This window comes from Anser cygnoides, chromosome 2 (genome assembly GCF_040182565.1).
Source record: "Anser cygnoides isolate HZ-2024a breed goose chromosome 2, Taihu_goose_T2T_genome, whole genome shotgun sequence".
Classification (NCBI taxonomy): domain Eukaryota; kingdom Metazoa; phylum Chordata; class Aves; order Anseriformes; family Anatidae; genus Anser; species Anser cygnoides.
The window spans coordinates 104,102,316-104,119,623 of record NC_089874.1 but is presented as its reverse complement, the minus strand read 5'-3'; the positions used below and the strand labels follow the sequence as shown (position 1 = coordinate 104,119,623).

General features: G+C 34.5%; 1 protein-coding gene across 2 annotated transcripts in view; it reads left to right on the top strand.

Moving 5' to 3' along the window:
• The window catches only part of DOK6 (docking protein 6), a 241,205-nt gene that overhangs the window by 189,911 nt on the left and 33,986 nt on the right, over positions 1 to 17,308 (top strand). The window contains exons 7-8 of one of the 2 annotated variants that reach the window (XM_048080877.2): positions 7,002 to 7,119; positions 12,743 to 13,136. In XM_048080877.2, the coding sequence (XP_047936834.2) occupies positions 7,002 to 7,119; positions 12,743 to 12,828 (204 nt within the window). In that variant the 3' untranslated portion in view covers positions 12,829 to 13,136. Of the gene's footprint in view, positions 1 to 7,001; positions 7,120 to 12,742; positions 13,137 to 17,308 lie in introns of those variants that run through there. The other variant, XM_048080875.2, reaches the window with a different exon arrangement.

Below are 17,308 nucleotides of genomic sequence, written 5' to 3'. Positions count from 1 at the left end.
AGGGTTTTCAAGATTACCTGCTCCATCACATTCCCAGGGATCAAGGTGAGGCTGAACATCCTGTAGTTCCCAGGGTCCTCCTTCTTACTCTTCTTGAAGATATGAGTGACATTGGCTTTCCTCCTGTCCTTTGGCAAGCCTTTACTTGACTGTCTTGCTATTAACTCCTAGATTCAACAAAGGTCAAAACTTCTCCTAGCCCTCCCGCAATTTCATATCACCCACTAACACTCAGAATGATGCAAATAATTTACATGTTTCCGAAATGAGACAAAAATGAATATTTCAATGATGAACTGCTTGAGATGAATGACCCCTAGAACCTATCTTAGAAACTTAAGGTAATACAACACAAGCAGATCTATATCATTGCATTATATGCCACCTGTCTTCAGTTAAGCATATGAGGGCTTGTTCTAAGACTGTGATTCATTACCATTTTTAACTTGAAGAAAATATATAGGAAGGTGTTGTTATTTTTGATTTTGTTTTCAATTGTAATTGTTTTTTCACTCTGATCCTCCCCATTTCCCATCTGGAAATAGTCATACCTTTAAGCAAACCACTTTCAAATATCCCAGGAGATTTTTCCCTTTAAAACCTGAAGATTTTGTCCTGAGTGATGCTGCTTAGAGAAATTATTTTATAGTTCCACACAGTCTTATCCCAAAATTCTGTATGTTTGCAGGGCAGCAGGTCTACAAAAATCTTTTCTTTTCTGTCATCCAGCACCAATCTCTATTATGATAAAAGCTCCCATATCATGCTGACAGAAGGACAATCGATGTCTGCCAAAGCACCTGTGCAATACTGGATTCTCTATCACATATATATTGAACACATTAGTTCAACCTGCTAGGAATTGTTCCTGTTTGTTTGAGACCCCTAACAATTAGTTATGTTTGTTTTCAGTAAGACCTACTGTGTAGTCAGGATTGAAATAGTCTCAACTCTGTTCTTGGCAGCAGCATCTCCTGTGTTATTAGTAAATGTTTTTATGCAATAAAAAAATGATAAAATAGTTCAAATATGGCTCATAATAGAATAGCTCAAACCCTGTGAAGAACCTGACCTTCTGCCCTCAGAGTAATCAGTGTAGTTTCCATGGGTGGTAAGTGAAAGAAAGAAACAAAAATAAAATTTCATAACAGAAATAAGTGAAGACACACACCTTACTGACATTTAACAAATATAATCCCAATGCACTATAAAACCCAGCTACTTTCCTCCAACATTAATCTATTCTGTCAGAAAACAAAGTGATCTATTATTAGCTTCTTTCAGAGAAAAAAAGAAAAAGAAAAAAAAAAAAAACTTCTGCCAGAAAAGGAGCAAAATGTCCCAGTTCTTTCATTATAATACAGTCGTAAAAAATATCAGTCCCACTGAATCTCCCTTCAGAATGCTTTTCTTTCACCACTGTTTTATTATTCCTACATAATATTATTTCACAGCCAAAGACTAATCATCCACGTTGGCACTGCAAAGCAATGTTAGTATTTTGAGATTTTTTTCCTCCATAATTGATTAAGAAACTCTCTAAAACGTCCTTACAAGGTTAGAATTGTTACTGAAAACGCAAATGCTAGAAATATATTACAAAGGTTGAAATCACTGAAATGACTTCCGCAGCTATTTTTTATGTAAGTCTTTCCAGAATACTTATGAGGTCATATATCTGGAGTTCTTTGCCAATATTGTGTCAGAAACAGCAAACTGGATAAAAAGTAGATAAAAAGAAACATAAAGTACTATATAGGAAAGAATTAGTATGCTGATACCTATAAGCATTTTTATTGTTAGTGGGCACCTTTAAATACTTAGTCCAAATCATGCATGAATGACTATTTTTTAAGCAAGATAAGTGATTGTGTACAAAAGGTTATGGGAAAACTGTAGCCATAGAATAGTTATAAATAGTACATCACCAAAGGGCAAAACATTCACATTGGACTTCCATAGGAGTATATCCTGCATCCTATTAAGTATTTGCATAAGTCTTGGATAAAGATACTATCTAATCATTAAACTTCCTGATCTTACCATTACAATATGAAATTGGGTCAGTGAAGAGAGGGAATTCAAATAGAATTTTAAAAGGCAATGTGGACAAATTGTTTGCAACAGCAAAATAAATTCAACAGAAGCATATGAAAAGCACTATACATAAGAATAATCGGCTTCATAATACAGGACAGAAACTGCTTTTTGTAGAACGGGTCTGTGTATCACAGTACACAAGTTGAACATGGTACAATAGTGTCTGCTTTGCAAAAAAGCAAATATGACACCTTCTTCTTGGCTTTAACTTAAGAATCATTTAAAAAAAAAAAGTGTTTTACTTCTCTCTTTTTTGTGCTCTAATTTATGCTCGGCTGATGCTGCCTACTAGATTGTGTAATTTTTGAATTTCAATAATCTGTCACTGTGGGTACCAGTGAAATGAGTTTGTGCCATTCCACTGCAACTTGTGGATTCTTGAAGTGAAATATATTTCTTGTACCCCTTCTACTTCTACTTCAAAGCTAACTCACAAAGGAATCTTCTTTAGTGTTGTAAAGAAAAAAAATATCTAAATAGTAAAATTCATGTCTCTAGATTATATTTCTTGTTAGTCTTCTGTGACCTGGTTCTCTTGCTATTTTTCAAAGACTAATGAGAAAGTGAAATGGGCCAGCCTTTTTTATCTGTAATAAACTAAACTATTTCCAAAGCATATCTTTTTTTTTTTTAATATCTTTATTGCAGATTAAAATATGGATTGAACTGTATATTGATCAATTCTCCCCAAGACAAATTTATTTCCTTTTGCCCTTTATATTTTGACTATTTTAATGCAAACAGAATATTAGAGAATAATATGCTAAACAGATTAAAACTCAGAGACCTAATATATGTATAAGAGGCTCCATTCTTGGAATTGCATTCATTATTAATAACAGAGTAACAAATCTATTTAAGTCAGTTGAGTTGCCCTGTGGGAATTAAAACAAAAATTTAGCCCCTAAGCCTTGTTTCATGAAAGAACAATAGTGAAAAAATATGAGGAACAACTTAGAGAAACACATTAATAATTTTTTTTCATTTCTATTTTAATCAAATAGTCCTTTAAGAACTATAAAGTTGTCACTGGCAAAGTAAAGCTTCATATGACTTAAGATTTTAAGTAACCAAGAAAGAAATGAAGTGTTCACCATATGAAAGGTATCTTATCAAAGAAAGATTCTGGAAGAAATTAGGTAAAACCAAACTACTAGGTATTTCACATCTGATAATGAAAAAGCTTCGGAGATTTTTTTTTTACTTTTTATATATATATATATGAGTTAGTGTGCTTTTGATGTATGCATTCTACTCTTCTCCCAAGTTCTAATTACCCCATCACTTTTACCTCATAAGGTGGGCAAGAAAGTCTAGATTATGTTTTTTGTTTCCTGAAGTCTCATCAGATGTTAGGAACATTTGTAGCAAAAGCATTCTATGTGCATGCTTTATTTAATGGTACATTATTATATTAACGTTCTTGATTTGGTATACAGCTTTTACTTTCCTCTATATTTCTAAATCTAGTTAGCAAAGATTAAAGTTAGTTCATTCCTAGAGAAAAGTGTTTATTTCTTCTACATGATTGTGCTACTTCTGCTGTTATGGGCCCTTCCTTTCTGAACAGTTAATGCTAATGTGTCTGAGCCTGTTTTGCCAGCTCCTGAGAATGTGCTAGAGTGGGAAATAAAACAGAACTTTGGCCTCCATACTCAGAGATATTGATTTAATTCTGTAATTGGAAAATAAGCCTAAGGAGATAGCAGACATATTTTTTTAAAATCTATTTCAATTGCTATATTGTTAAGTCAAGGACAGAAATAAATCTATGTAGGAAACTGATGGGCTATATTTTTAGTCAAAGAGGAAAATTAGAGGTTTTTTGCTTGCTTTTTCCTGTAAGGAGATGTTTTCTGTTTGAGTTAGAGGAATCAGGAAAAGGTTGAGGACAATTCAGGTTTGGTTTGGTTTGGTTTGTTATGTTTTCTTTCATCTTTAAGAAGATGAAAGGGAAGAAGAATATCTAGGATGAAGTCTCTAAATTTACCCAGAGTGATATCTTCCACTGGTCTGGAGTACAAGTCTCAAACCTGAGTGACTAATTATGTTATAAATTAACAGTTCTGGTTCACCTTCCATGATCTGTAAATTGCTTGTTTTTAACATTGTTAACTAACAGAAGTTCATTTACAATTGTGGAAAAAAGGATTTTGAAACAGTAGATCTTTGTACATTAAATTCTTGTTTAACCTGTAATAATTAATATAGCAAAAAATCTATTTAATTATATATGAATAATTGATTGTATTTATGTTTAGATGCTTGTTTTCTTCCCCTTGGCTTGAAGTTTTTTATCTGAAACACCCACAGGCTAGCACATAAGATGTTCTCTACAGAAAGTAGGTTTCTGACAGTTGATTATCCATTTTCCTTTGAACATAGCAATATTTTTGCAAACAGCAGTTTGTAGGAGTAAGCCTTCTATCATTCTAATGTACATTTGACCGATAATTTAATTTTTATTCATAAAAATGATAAAAATAAACACTGTAGTTAATAATGATCTAACAATTAGTAAAAATAACTTCATGGACAAATCAATGTACAATGAGATTATCGTCCTTCATATTACTGACAAGATGTTAAGGTCCTGAATTCTGTATGTTTATGTTTATATTTTAAGGTCTCAAATTAAAAGCAAAACTGACTATTTTAAATTTTTTGGTGTTTTGTTTGTTTGTTTGTTTTCTGAGGATAGTATTTTCATAAAATATAAATTGTTTTTTCTCCCTATGGTGTCCCCAAAGAAATCTAGTTCTTCAGACCATATTGTGTTTAGCATATAGTGATACTTTTTACCCAAAAGGTGATATCAGAAGTTGTTCTTTAATTAGAGAATCTGAGGAAACAAAATATTGTGAATGCTCACAATGTACTACAGCATTTCTTATCTTAATTTAAAATAAGAATGATTTTTTTTAATTATTTCACAGCTTTAATATTTGCATCTGTTCTGCATCAGTGTTGGTCAAATCAGGCAGGAATTAATCACCTCAGATCATGAATAAAAAAAATAACTTTAACTATTTCAGTTCATCCCATAGATTTATCTTTGAGACAATGAACCATAGTCAAAGCAGTTCTCTTTACTGGAATTTGTTCACAATGCATAATAATAAAGAGTTTTGCCCATTGCCTAGACTGAAGTTTACCTTTAAATTATGAATAAATCATCCGTGTACTGAAGTTACATGATGTTTTATTTTTCTTACTCAACAAAATCACCTTTGTTACTCTTGCTATAGTGAAACAGTAATTCTTAGAAGGTTTGATATTGCCTTGATCTCCACAATAAAGGAACTTCTGTACATTGAAAAACTTAAACTCCCCAATCTCCCCAAAATAGATCAAGCTTTTGAACTTTTCTTAATGGTTGAAATGTTTCTTCACGGTCTTTACTTCATATTGAATGCTTGTAGTGATGATCTGCAGCACTGACAAATGAAATGAAATATTGGCTATAAATGAGCTGTGAAGATATTAGCTATAGAAAGGGATTAATTTTGATAATAATTCTCAAGAAAAAAAATGAAGTAATTACAATAGATTGAACAGAGATCGAAATATTCACCACACGTCAATGAATATTAATACTCAAAGATGAAATAACTAGATCTTTGGGTAAATATTGTTTCTAAACAAGCTGCGTATTTGTTGATTTGTTTGTTTTTGTTTGTATGTTTTTAATTAGTATTACAGAATATCATATGACTGTATGGATAAAAATGGCTTTTTGAATTTTGCATTATTCTGAAAGAGGAGTCCCTAGGAATTAATCATTAGCCTGCAATAAATGATCTAAACCATGAATACCTTCTGCTCTGTAGAAGGACTCTCTGAAAATGTGGGTTTCTAGGCTTACCCTTTCAGACTACCACCGTCACCATCCTGGTCCTGCTCCTGAAATTAAGGATTTTTTTCTCTAAATCTTTACATGCAATTGATCCTTTCAGTGCTGATCCTTCCAGACATCTGAAGAAATGACATGCTCCACAGATACCATGATTTGTTAGATCCCACAAATTACTGATTGTATTTTATATTCTGTAAAGCCAGAGATACACAATTTTTGCAGATAAATTTTCTTTTCTTCTAGCCAGAGAAAGCATAAGGTACACAGACGTATCCAAAGCATTATCAGATGTATTATCAGCATGAAAAATCCTCTGTCATTGTTTCTATTTCCTGTAGCCTAGTCTTGTCTTTCTTTCACATCTCATTTCACATCTGTTTTGGAGACAGAACTGTCTTTATTAAAGTTTACATTCCTCCTGTCAGGTTTCTGTGCTGTAGCTCTTGTAGATGTGGACACTTATCATGTAATTCATGCCTTCAGTTATATAAAGTCCCCAAGACTGGGAAATTTGCTCTTGAGATTGTAGCCTGGTACTGGTAATGAAATGCCTCCACTTAAATGGAGGGTTATGGGACTAATAACCCTTCGTTGCTAATTCTCTGCTGGTTGTCTCAGATTCTTTTTTAGCATCTTTATGGATATTCAATCCAATATGCAGGTTAAATGACAAAAAATAAATGTGATTATAGAGGGTTTTAAGATTTCAGGCATATGCTAATGCATCACTATAGTAAAGAAGAAAATAACAAAATCCCGGTGGTGGTAAGAATAGCCATAGACAAATAGGGACATACTCTCACATGCTAATATTAAATTCTGCTAGCAAACCTGTATAGCAAAGTATACTTCTGCATCCATTTTTCTGAGCATTCAGAATGTCAATGCTTACAGTGCATTTTAAATGATAGAAGAAAATCTGTGGTAATTCAGCAAATAGTGTCTTCATAACAACATTGGTTCAATTTATGATTTCAATATTTATCTATATAGTATAGTATAGTTATGTGTGATCTTTCCCTTATGTTTGATTTCTTTTTTTTAGCTCCAGACCAGTCTGTCTGAACCAATGACATTATCCAAGTCAATCTCACTTCCTCGAAGTGCATATTGGCATCATATCACCCGGCAGAACAGCGTCGGAGAAATCTACAGTTTACAAGGCAAGTTCCTTTTAAGTACATGCCATGACTATTAGCTTCTTTCCACTTTACCAGAATTCATGCAGATTGCTTTTTATTTGCGCTGGTTTTCTCTCCATTTCATTTTATCAGTTGTCAGGAACCGCAGCGGGATTCCCAAATTTACATAAAGCAGGTTTCTTTGAGTCAGTTTGTAAACCAGTAGTGAAAATTATTCCAAGAATCACTACATAAAACTAGATAAACAATTTGGCTCAATGTAGTTTCTCAGTAGCTAATGAATGTCAGGGTGCTTTAGTACTTGTCTTCCAATAAGATTGTGTAGATTTCCAATAAGATTTGGGCAACCTCAGGGTGCCCAATTAAATCTACATCAGGTGGCTGTATGAGTTGCAAGATTAGAATTAAGTAATTCTAGGAATAAGAGCTACTCTTGGTGAATTTGCTTGGAGAAATGTATATACGAATTGTTGATTAGACTAACTTACAGACATTCTGTATACAACTATCATCTGTTTCTGTATCCAAATCTCTTTCATATATTTAGATGCTAAGCTATTTGCTTAAATTGTATAATTAACATAAGGAGGAGGATAGGGAGGATTCACTGCTGTTAAGCTGAAATTATTTTGTATCTTTTAGGAAATTGACATTATCATTAAATTTAAAATGTAGACATTAATTAAGAGCATTGTTTTCACTTAAAAAAAATGTAGCAAACTTATTCCTTGAGCAAGAGTTTCAGGATTTCATTTGAATTCCTTTTAATAAGCTGTTTGCATAAGCAATTTACATTTAGATGGGAGGTTAGAAACTCCTCAAGAACCAGAGTATACAGTCCAAGAAAACATATTACATGCTTTCATGCAATATATAGATTAAATCCACAATGTATTTGTTTTGTAAATTGTCACATAAATTAAAATCAGCAGGTGAGCTGTGAATTCAATAGGTGACTCGTTAAAGGGTATGGCGTTTGTTTTTCCTCATCCTCATCCAACAAAGACAAAGTGAACTGCTGATCATGATTACAGACTTACAGTTAAATAAAACTAATGAAAAAAATAATAATAACCTTCCAGAAGTTGGGTGTGAAAAAGGTTGTGCTTGTAGATCACCTTAAAAAAAAATCATTGTCACTGATATCTTTCATGAACACAATAAGAATGGAAAAAAATATTTTTATAGAGGTGTTAGAGTTCCTTTTTTTATATTCTTGTTGAGATTTTTCTTTAGAAGAAGAATAGTGAAAGTGTTATGATATGCATGACGTGATAATATTGAACGTTATTTATCTCTGCTGTACCTTTTGTTTCTCATAACTGGGCTTTGTAATTCAGTACAATTTGAAAGCAAAATTTGATACATTGATACTCATTCAATATGCATACCAACTGCCTCTGCAGGAGGCAACATATTGGAAGTGTATTATTAAAAATGCAAGAATTCTGATTTTTGGAAGTAGGCAGATTTTATTCACACTTCCACTGAAACATAGGACTAATAAATATTTCAGAACTTAATATTTTCATTCCTCTTACATGTACTACAATGAGTGAAACTTGAGAAAGCATAGTAGATTTCAGGAGAGAGCAGTCCAGTTTTAACAGTGGGCTAAGAAATGCACCCAGAGGACAAATTTCCCTGCCTCCAATTGCAAAACTTTAACATGCAATAATATTATTCATTATCTGTAATGAAGATCTCTTTAAATTTTCTGCTGCAATGCTTCTGGCTAATTAAATGCAGTATATTTGTGCAGAAGCTTAAGGGAGCAGAAAGTACACCTTTTGTCCTAATACCTGTTCATACTAATAGTCTTTGCACAGGAGAGACCTACTAGTCGACAAAGCATTAGCCCACAGATGCTTCACACATGGGTGGAAGGTGGGTAGGGAGGAAGCAGTTTTAAAGCATTACCTCAACACTGACCTCAGCACAACACACAGGTGAGAAGAGTTGTTGCAGAGGAAAAAAACACTTGCTGCTACCATGATCTTCTCTGAGTCTAAAAAGGTATATTTCACCCTCAGAGATGAGACTTTTTATTTAGAAAATAGTCCAGCAAACTCAGTTCAGCACTTCATGTGTGTTTATGACAAAGCATATTACATTTAAAAAATGTGAAAATTTCACATGTTCTTCCCACTGTCTTGTAGATTCTAAAATGAAATAACTATCATGGTGTCTACCTATATCCAGATTGCTATCAATAACAGTAAAGTAACATCCAAACTCACTGTTAAACACAGTGCAAAAGTGTTTGCTTAATGGCAGATATTTCAGACTTGCAGTTTGAAGTGACTAGAACTTAATTAATAACAGCTAGTGATATATAAGGAGAAATGAATATGCACTCTTACTACCTTAGATAAATTGGCTCCTTGGGAGTTATTTAGCAGTCAAATTTAACTTAATTAGTAGTGTGAGTTGATCTGATAATGAATATGCTGCAGAGTAAGAAGGGGGGTGGTGGTGGTTTTTTTTAGAGCCTCTATTTCAGATGAAAAAAAGGCAATTCAATAGATGGATACTGGGTTTATCATCCTCCATCTGCCTGTGAAAATCCTTCATGTACAGACCCAAAAAGATTAAAACAGAGAATAATAGTGTTAAAGGAACACACACTGCACAAAATATCTTAAAATGATGTGGACCAGTTTCTCTTTATATACCTTTTCTTCTATTTGGTCTTCCTTGCACTCTTTCAGTTCTTGATTGCACTACTATGACGAAAGCAGCAATTTAGTTGTCTAATTAATCTTATAAATAGGAACAAGTTGGTGGTTGGCTTTTCCCAGTGGTAGCACATCACCAGTAGTGTTCATTTCAAATTTTACAGTATAGTGCTGCAGGTCTGGCAGAGTTGCCATGTGATCTGCAGCTGCTGTGTAGGTTGTGCAATGGGCCCTCGTTAGCTGACACAGTCATGTCCTTTCAGTGCTGTGCACTGCCTCTCCTCTTTTCCTGACGTGACATTGGGTATGTGGCAAGCCCTACTGCACAATATATAAAAAAAAAAAAGGGGGGGGGGGGGGGGGGGATTGCTGCCACGCAGATCACAAAGTTTTTAAAGCCATCAGGTTAAATTCTAGTCTTTCTGTGTTAGAATAATTTCACTTAAAGAAAAAACAGTATCTACCCTCATAAGTCATTGTTTATTGTTATTATCATGCATGTGATTTAGCATTGTTTCACAAGAAATTAAAAACTGAAGTAAAGAGAGCGTCTTTTTATACAGCAAATGTTAATGTCATTCACTTTTGATATGGTTTACAATTTTCCATTTGGGCATTTAGATTTGCTTAGTATGGAAAAGGATTGCAGATTGAATTTTCAGCTAGCTGAAATGTAGTTTTGTGGGCCTTGCTGTAGAGAATGCAGATAATACAAATTTTGATCATGGTTTAGATATTATTAAACAAACAAGGCCAAATAAAATTTTGGTATGGAAACCTACGTTAGCTTTTTGTATTGCAGTTATGGAAATCCCTTAGGAAACTATGTTCAGAAAATCTAATTACAGTTTGGCCTTTCTCCAAGAAATTCAAAATTAAGAATTGCTTTCAATCACCTCTGTTGTGTTTGAGTCTGGTTTGTTTCTTATTTGTACTTTGTTTTTGCATACACAAAGGGATGAACACCTACCTAGTTAAGCAATCCTGTTAATTTCTATGAAGGTATTCATGTGAGTGTGTTTGTATAAGAATTATGCCAGTAACACCTTACATGTTATCCTATTAAAAAGAACAGTAATGCTTTTTTCCAACACAAATTGCTTATCACAATTGCTTATCAAATTCTGTAGGAAACACATAACAAAGTGATTAAATAACACTAAGATTCCTGCTAAGAGTCTTACATTTTTCAACTCAGTGAGGAACTTGGAGAAATAAAACTATAATCTTCAATGAGACAGGTCTTAGGCCGAAAGCATCATTTAAGCTTGTAAGTATATATGAAAAATAAAAACACAGTGAATTAAAAAGTAGCCTCTCTGAAGTCATAGGAATTTTGCTATTGATGAAACTGCTTTTTGTATTTCACACTAAAGACATGAGAAACTAAATCTACTTTTGCAAATCAAAACAGAATGAACCTCTGGTTCTTCTTTAATGCAAACCTCCACAGAAATCAGGCCTGCATTGCTCCTTGTCTTTGGCCTTGTTAGGAGCTCTCCTCTCTTTTTTTTTCCTTTTTTTTTTCTTTTTTTTTTTTTTTTGAATATATTTTAAATAGAATAGCATGTAGGGTTAACCCATTCAGGTAAAAGGCTTTGTATTTAAAAGGAAGACAGATACATGATTTCTTCCAGCTACAAGTTTGCAGCCTTTCCAAAGTAGCCTTTTCATATGCCATTTAGAATAGTTAGATACTATTTGAGTTGCTAAATATTTAGAAGGATTTGAATCATCCTGTTCAGCCCTCCTTAGGCTAATCCTGCAGGAATTTCCTGTGTGGGCTTCTGCAGTTTTCTACAAATTAAAGTATGTAAAATGAATTGAAGGACATTCATCATTTTGGCATTTCCATTGTTTGTTCATACGCCCAGGAAAAGAGCACAGAATTCATTTCCCCATCTAATCTGATGCCAGAATAATGTGGATAATATAAAATGTTAGAATATATCTGTTATTTAAACCTGATCGTTCAGTAATGTTTCACTAAGTGTCTACCAGCAGCTTTGCTGCTGACATGCTTTATAGCCTGCCACCTTCCCATTTCCTTTTCTGAATCTCATCAGGACTTTCACATTAGCAGATGAAGCCTATAAAACTTGAAACATGAATAAAGGACACCTGAAACAAGATACAGAGTAGAGAATGTGTGAGAGCTACATTATTTAAAATGACTGTATTATGTGGCTTCTTAAGTCTTATGCTGAAGATTAGAACTTTTTCGTCTGAGCTTTGAAGTTCTGTGCAAAATAGTGCATCACTAAGCTGACTTTAAAATGTCATATTGGAAATGGGAAATGTCCTACTCAGAAACTAGTAAAGAAGGACCTCGTTTTGTTTTACAATGATTGCAATAGCTAAATAAGTGCATTACTGACCTGCTGTAGAGAGTATCTTGACACACTCCTTTTCATTCTGATAAACAGCTGTTAAGAAGTTCTTCTGGTTACAAGACATGAAAAACAGGGGGGAATGCCAAAAATGATTAATAAAGCATATTCCGTTGTCAAATTCAGAAGTTCTGATTTCATTTAAGGCCTTTGTTGTGATGCACTTTCTCTCAGTATATGGTCCTCCAGTGAGATCACTCATCTGCAAAGTCATTTTGTGTTAGACCAGAATGCTCAGAAGTTGCTGTAGTCTGAGGTTACAACTGAAAGCTTGAACAGTTTATGGAAAGTAGTTAAATATAATGATTGCGTTTTCTACTCAATGAAAAAAAATAATACGTTTTTAGTACCAACTACAGAAATTTTTAGTTATAAATCTCTTTTTATGTCTTAGGTTAATGATTTCATTAATAACTTCTCACTCAGTATGAGAATTAAATTAAGCTTTGGCCCTAGCTTAATTTAACCAAACCGAGGAATTTTTAGTGTGAATTAGCTCAAGACAACATGTATACTCCTGACTGAAGCTGGACTGCTGCAGTCATTTGATATCTCTGTTCTGTGATAAAATTCCAGGACCTGCATTGTGTCATGAGACCTGTAGTTCAGAAAAAGAACATGTGCTGTGGGAGAATAGATGTAACCAGCTCCATGGACGCTAATTGTCAGCTGGCATTGGATTGTCTGAACAAGAAAGGTTAACCATGTTATTTTGAAGAGAAAATTGAATTATTTGGCAAAGGTCAATTTTGTGAAAACTGCTTTTTTCTATTAAACCTTTTCACCAATAAATCCAGACTCTTCTAGCTAGAACTATTTTGTGTTAAGTATGTCATTACACTTACTATCAATAAGATTGTCAGCAGGCTTAATAGCTCATTTTTATAATTTCAAATAAATTGAAAATATCTCTAAGCTGAAAAACCCTATTTTCTAGTCAAATTATTACTCAAAATCATGAATGCATTAAGCCCCCTTAGAAAAGAAGAAAAAATAAAAAGAAGTAAAAAGAAGTAAAAAGAAGTAAAAAGAAGAAAAAAGGGAAGGGAAGGGAAGGGAAGGGAAGGGAAGGGAAGGGAAGGGAAGGGAAGGGGGAAGGGAAGGGAAGGGAAGGGGCAAGGGAAGGCAAGGCAAGGCAAGGCAAGGCAAGGCAAGGGGCAAGGGAAGGCAAGGGAAGGCAAGGGAAGGGGGGAAGGCAGGGGAAGGCAGGGGAAGGGGGGAAGGGGCAAGGGAAGGGGGAAGGGGGAAGGCAAGGGAAGGCAAGGGAAGGCAAGAAGGGAAGGGAAGGGGGAAGGCAAGGGAAGGGAAGGGAAGGGAAGGGAAGGGAAGGCAAGGGAAGGCAAGGGAAGGCAAGGGAAGGCAAGGGAAGGCAAAGGAAAGGAAGACCACGCCCTGCATACTTATGAAAAAAATATCTGAGCAAAAAAGATGTATTTTCTTTAGTTCCTATTTGCAGGAATTGTTTACGCTTCTTTTTCTTTCAGAAATTATTTCAAATAATGTGAAATGATTAAAATTGACACCTCTACATAACATGTTCACAAGAATTATTATAATCTAAAAACAGTGTAGGTTTTGAAAATAGGCTGTATAATTGGAAGAGTGGGGGAATGTTAATAATACCAGCTTTGCGTACAGTAATGAGAATAGGATTCACAAGGATTTCAAATACCATTGATTGTGTTCTACTTTAAATGGAAAAAGATATAATATCCCCTTCATATCCCAATGTTTATGAGTTGAAATGACATCATATAAATATCTATTTAACTGTTTGTCTGAAGTGACATAACATTGACCTGCCCGTTAATTGTTTGTTGTGAAGTTTGCAATATATTTGCTATAGAAAGAGCATTGCAACATCTCAGATATAGTAATATAACGTTTCTGTGAAATTGTCCATCATGTGTATCCCACCTTATTAGTCTGCAACAATATTATGGTGACAATATTTGTAGCACACAACATAGAGTCTGATATTAGTGCAGACTATTAATTTCATGGTAAGCATTTTCAATTTAACCATAATGGACACTCTACCCAGTATGTTCAGTTTAATCAAGCCATAAGAATATGTTCTTTATAACTCCATAGTGATTTTTTTGCTGTGCAGAACTGATTTAAAAAATCACAGCATTATTCAGTAATGTTCAAAAAAATCTTAGAATGTCTTCCATTCTCTATTTGTTAAAAAATCCTTTTCATCTTGGTGAATGCTTATATCCTGCCAACTTTTTATTTGATCAGAATGATATGTTGTAAGACACTATGATAATTTTCACAGAAGTAAGAACTGTGAATAATAGGAATTTCCTCCCAATGCAGAGTTAAAAAGATTTCACTGAAGTGGAAGCTTTTCATCCTTTCCAAAGCTGGTCTGCCAACTCCTTGTAGCTCCACGTTTGAATACTAGAAGTAAGTTTGCTGTTTAGCTGCTGGATGCTTGTTTATCCTTCCAAATTCTATGACAATGTCTATTGAGAGGGTATTTTATAGCTCTGACTTCAAGAGCACACAAAATATTCTTCTATTAAGCAGAGAAAAATGCACAACCAAACTGGGATAGAATGAAAAGTGACAGGATTTGGTATAAATGAGAGGAAGGCTGGAGTTGGCTGCTTGGTGATTTGGCATTTACAAATATCAAAGGCACTGTCCTTCCCTACCTGTGACCAAATACGTCCACATGCATATTCAGCATGAAGTAGCACTGTATGATAAAGCCATACCTATTCTAACAACAGACCAGAGAAGTAAAGCCATGAGTGGTACGAGGTGTTTTGCTGTTCAGCAGCAAATGCCTCAATTGGAAAGTGAGGGTGAAATGAAAATATCTTTACTACTATCATTAGTGACTTCATATTAATGTTGTTGCTGCTAGGCCAAGTTCACATGCAATGGGACTGTACATTAGTTTTCTCTGAACTGCTATTGTGTGCAACATAACAGAACATGAACAGCTAAGTTCCTAGCGGAGTCCCACCAGCCCAATGTCTCAGCCCAGCCCAAGTGGAGAAAATCCCGGTCTGGTACCTGCTTCTCCAGTCTGCCTCAGGCAGAAGCCTGGATGGGAGAGGCATGGCTTGATCCCTGTGCTGGCAGAGCTAAGGACGCATCTTCTCTTTGCCTCTCATCTGTCTTTCAGTTTCATCCCCATTCAGGGTAGCAAACAGGTTCTTCTCTAACCCTCTGTCTTGATGGACAATACTTGGTAGGAGCTGCTGTTGCCAGTAATCCTTTTTGCTCTACAAATTCAGCTGAGCCCTGTATAGCCACCTCGGACTGTTCCCATGTCTCTTTGATACAAGCTGACCTAAACAGGGAGGTACAACTTACTTATAGTCAGTATTATCGTGCATTCACAGTAAAACATCTACTTTCTTACCAGAACACTTAGCTGAGAATTAGCTATCCGTGAAAAGTACAATGGCCTGACAACAGAATTAATGTGTTGGGTTTTTTTTGGAACCAAATATTATTAAGAGGATTTTGATCAGCTGGTTTTTTTCAGTTTCCAAGAAGAATATTCTTCCCTTGTTTTCACTGTTGCTCATTCTTCCCACGTTTTACTAATTAAGCAGGTGAGATTTATTCTCTTCTGTACTGTCTGAAAAATAAAATAAAATAAAAAAAATCTTATTATGGTGTCTTTTCATTGAAGCTAGTGAAAACATCAAGCAAGTTTTCATCTTCACCTCATTTTGCTACCTTTCCATACATGTGTATAAATAGATAATGATAATAAAATGTTTTCTTCTTAAATACCTGTTGCTAACATGCCAAAGTAGAACTTCTGTGCTCATATACTGTCCTATATTTTTGCTAAAATAAGAACAATTCTTGCTTTTAAATAAGGTTTCTGTACGTTGTTTATATAACATCTAATGGGGAGTTGTCATATTTCCTAGTTTCTTGGTCATTAATTGATGGCATGAGACCAGGAATGCAGGTACCCAAATATGCTTTATGTCTCTGCTCCTCATGTGCATGTCCCAGGTTTCAGAAATATTATCAAGCAATGCTCTTGCTGAAAGTAGGGTTCAGAGCCTGCTTACATAAATGTTGAAGCTTAAACATTAATTTGAAAAAGCCTATTCTCATTGTAATTTTTATAAATGTAGCATCAATTTGATTGAATGATTGTTGACAGACTGGCCGTTTGTTTTTATCCATTATTACTGTTAGATTTTTCCAGGGTGTCTCAGCAGTTTTGCAGAGCTTCTGTTTGTGAGATGACAGTCTATCATTACTAAACATTTGATGTCATGAGCATTTTATGAAATTAGGAAATGGAAATGTATTATATAAATATATTATATAAATGGAAATGTATTATATTCATTTCCATTAGGAAATGGAAATGTATTATATTCAGTCATGTCAACTGTCTCATTATTCCCCATTCATCAGAGCAGGTATTTAATTCTGAGAAATAGCTCAGCAGTTTTTTATCCCTTCCATGCCTCTTATAGAAACACTTTCCTCTGATCAAGTATGTGCATTTTGGTGTGTCAATCTGTTGTAGTGCTTTTCTATGAATCTCTTTCTGAGGAGTCTTGTTTTTCTCCTTAACTGTTGCTATATATTAATTAGGGCAGCTTGTTTTTAAGAAGTAACTGCAGGGGGGCAGGGATGGCAAATATTGAGCATTATCTGTACCAGCGTGTGATTTTTTCTGCCATAATATATGCACCAATAACCTATTTTGACTCTGTAGTGCAGCTGGAAGAAGGTCTCTTCTCAATGCCAATGGCTGCAATACTCTAAGACCATTGATCTTCTATTTATCTTGTATAAGAATGAGGAATTTTTTTTTTCTTGAGCTTCTTTATCATTTTGTATGATTTCTTGATTTGCTGACCAGCATTTATGCTCATGGATTGGGCCAGCACCAAGGTGTCTTAGGACAGAAGAAATCTAGAAAGGCTTAAGATGCCTCTTCACATGCTCTTATTACCTTAGCTGTACTTCAAATCTTGTATTGAACTGTGGGAACAAGCGATACATTTTGCAGTGGTGTTTATTGTATAATAAAATACCAAAGAGGGAGACAATTTAAGCTGTTACCTTCAAGGTGTGACTGTTTTTTGTTGTTGGTAGTGGTGGTTTTTTTTGCTTATGCTGCAGTAAATCAGGAACATT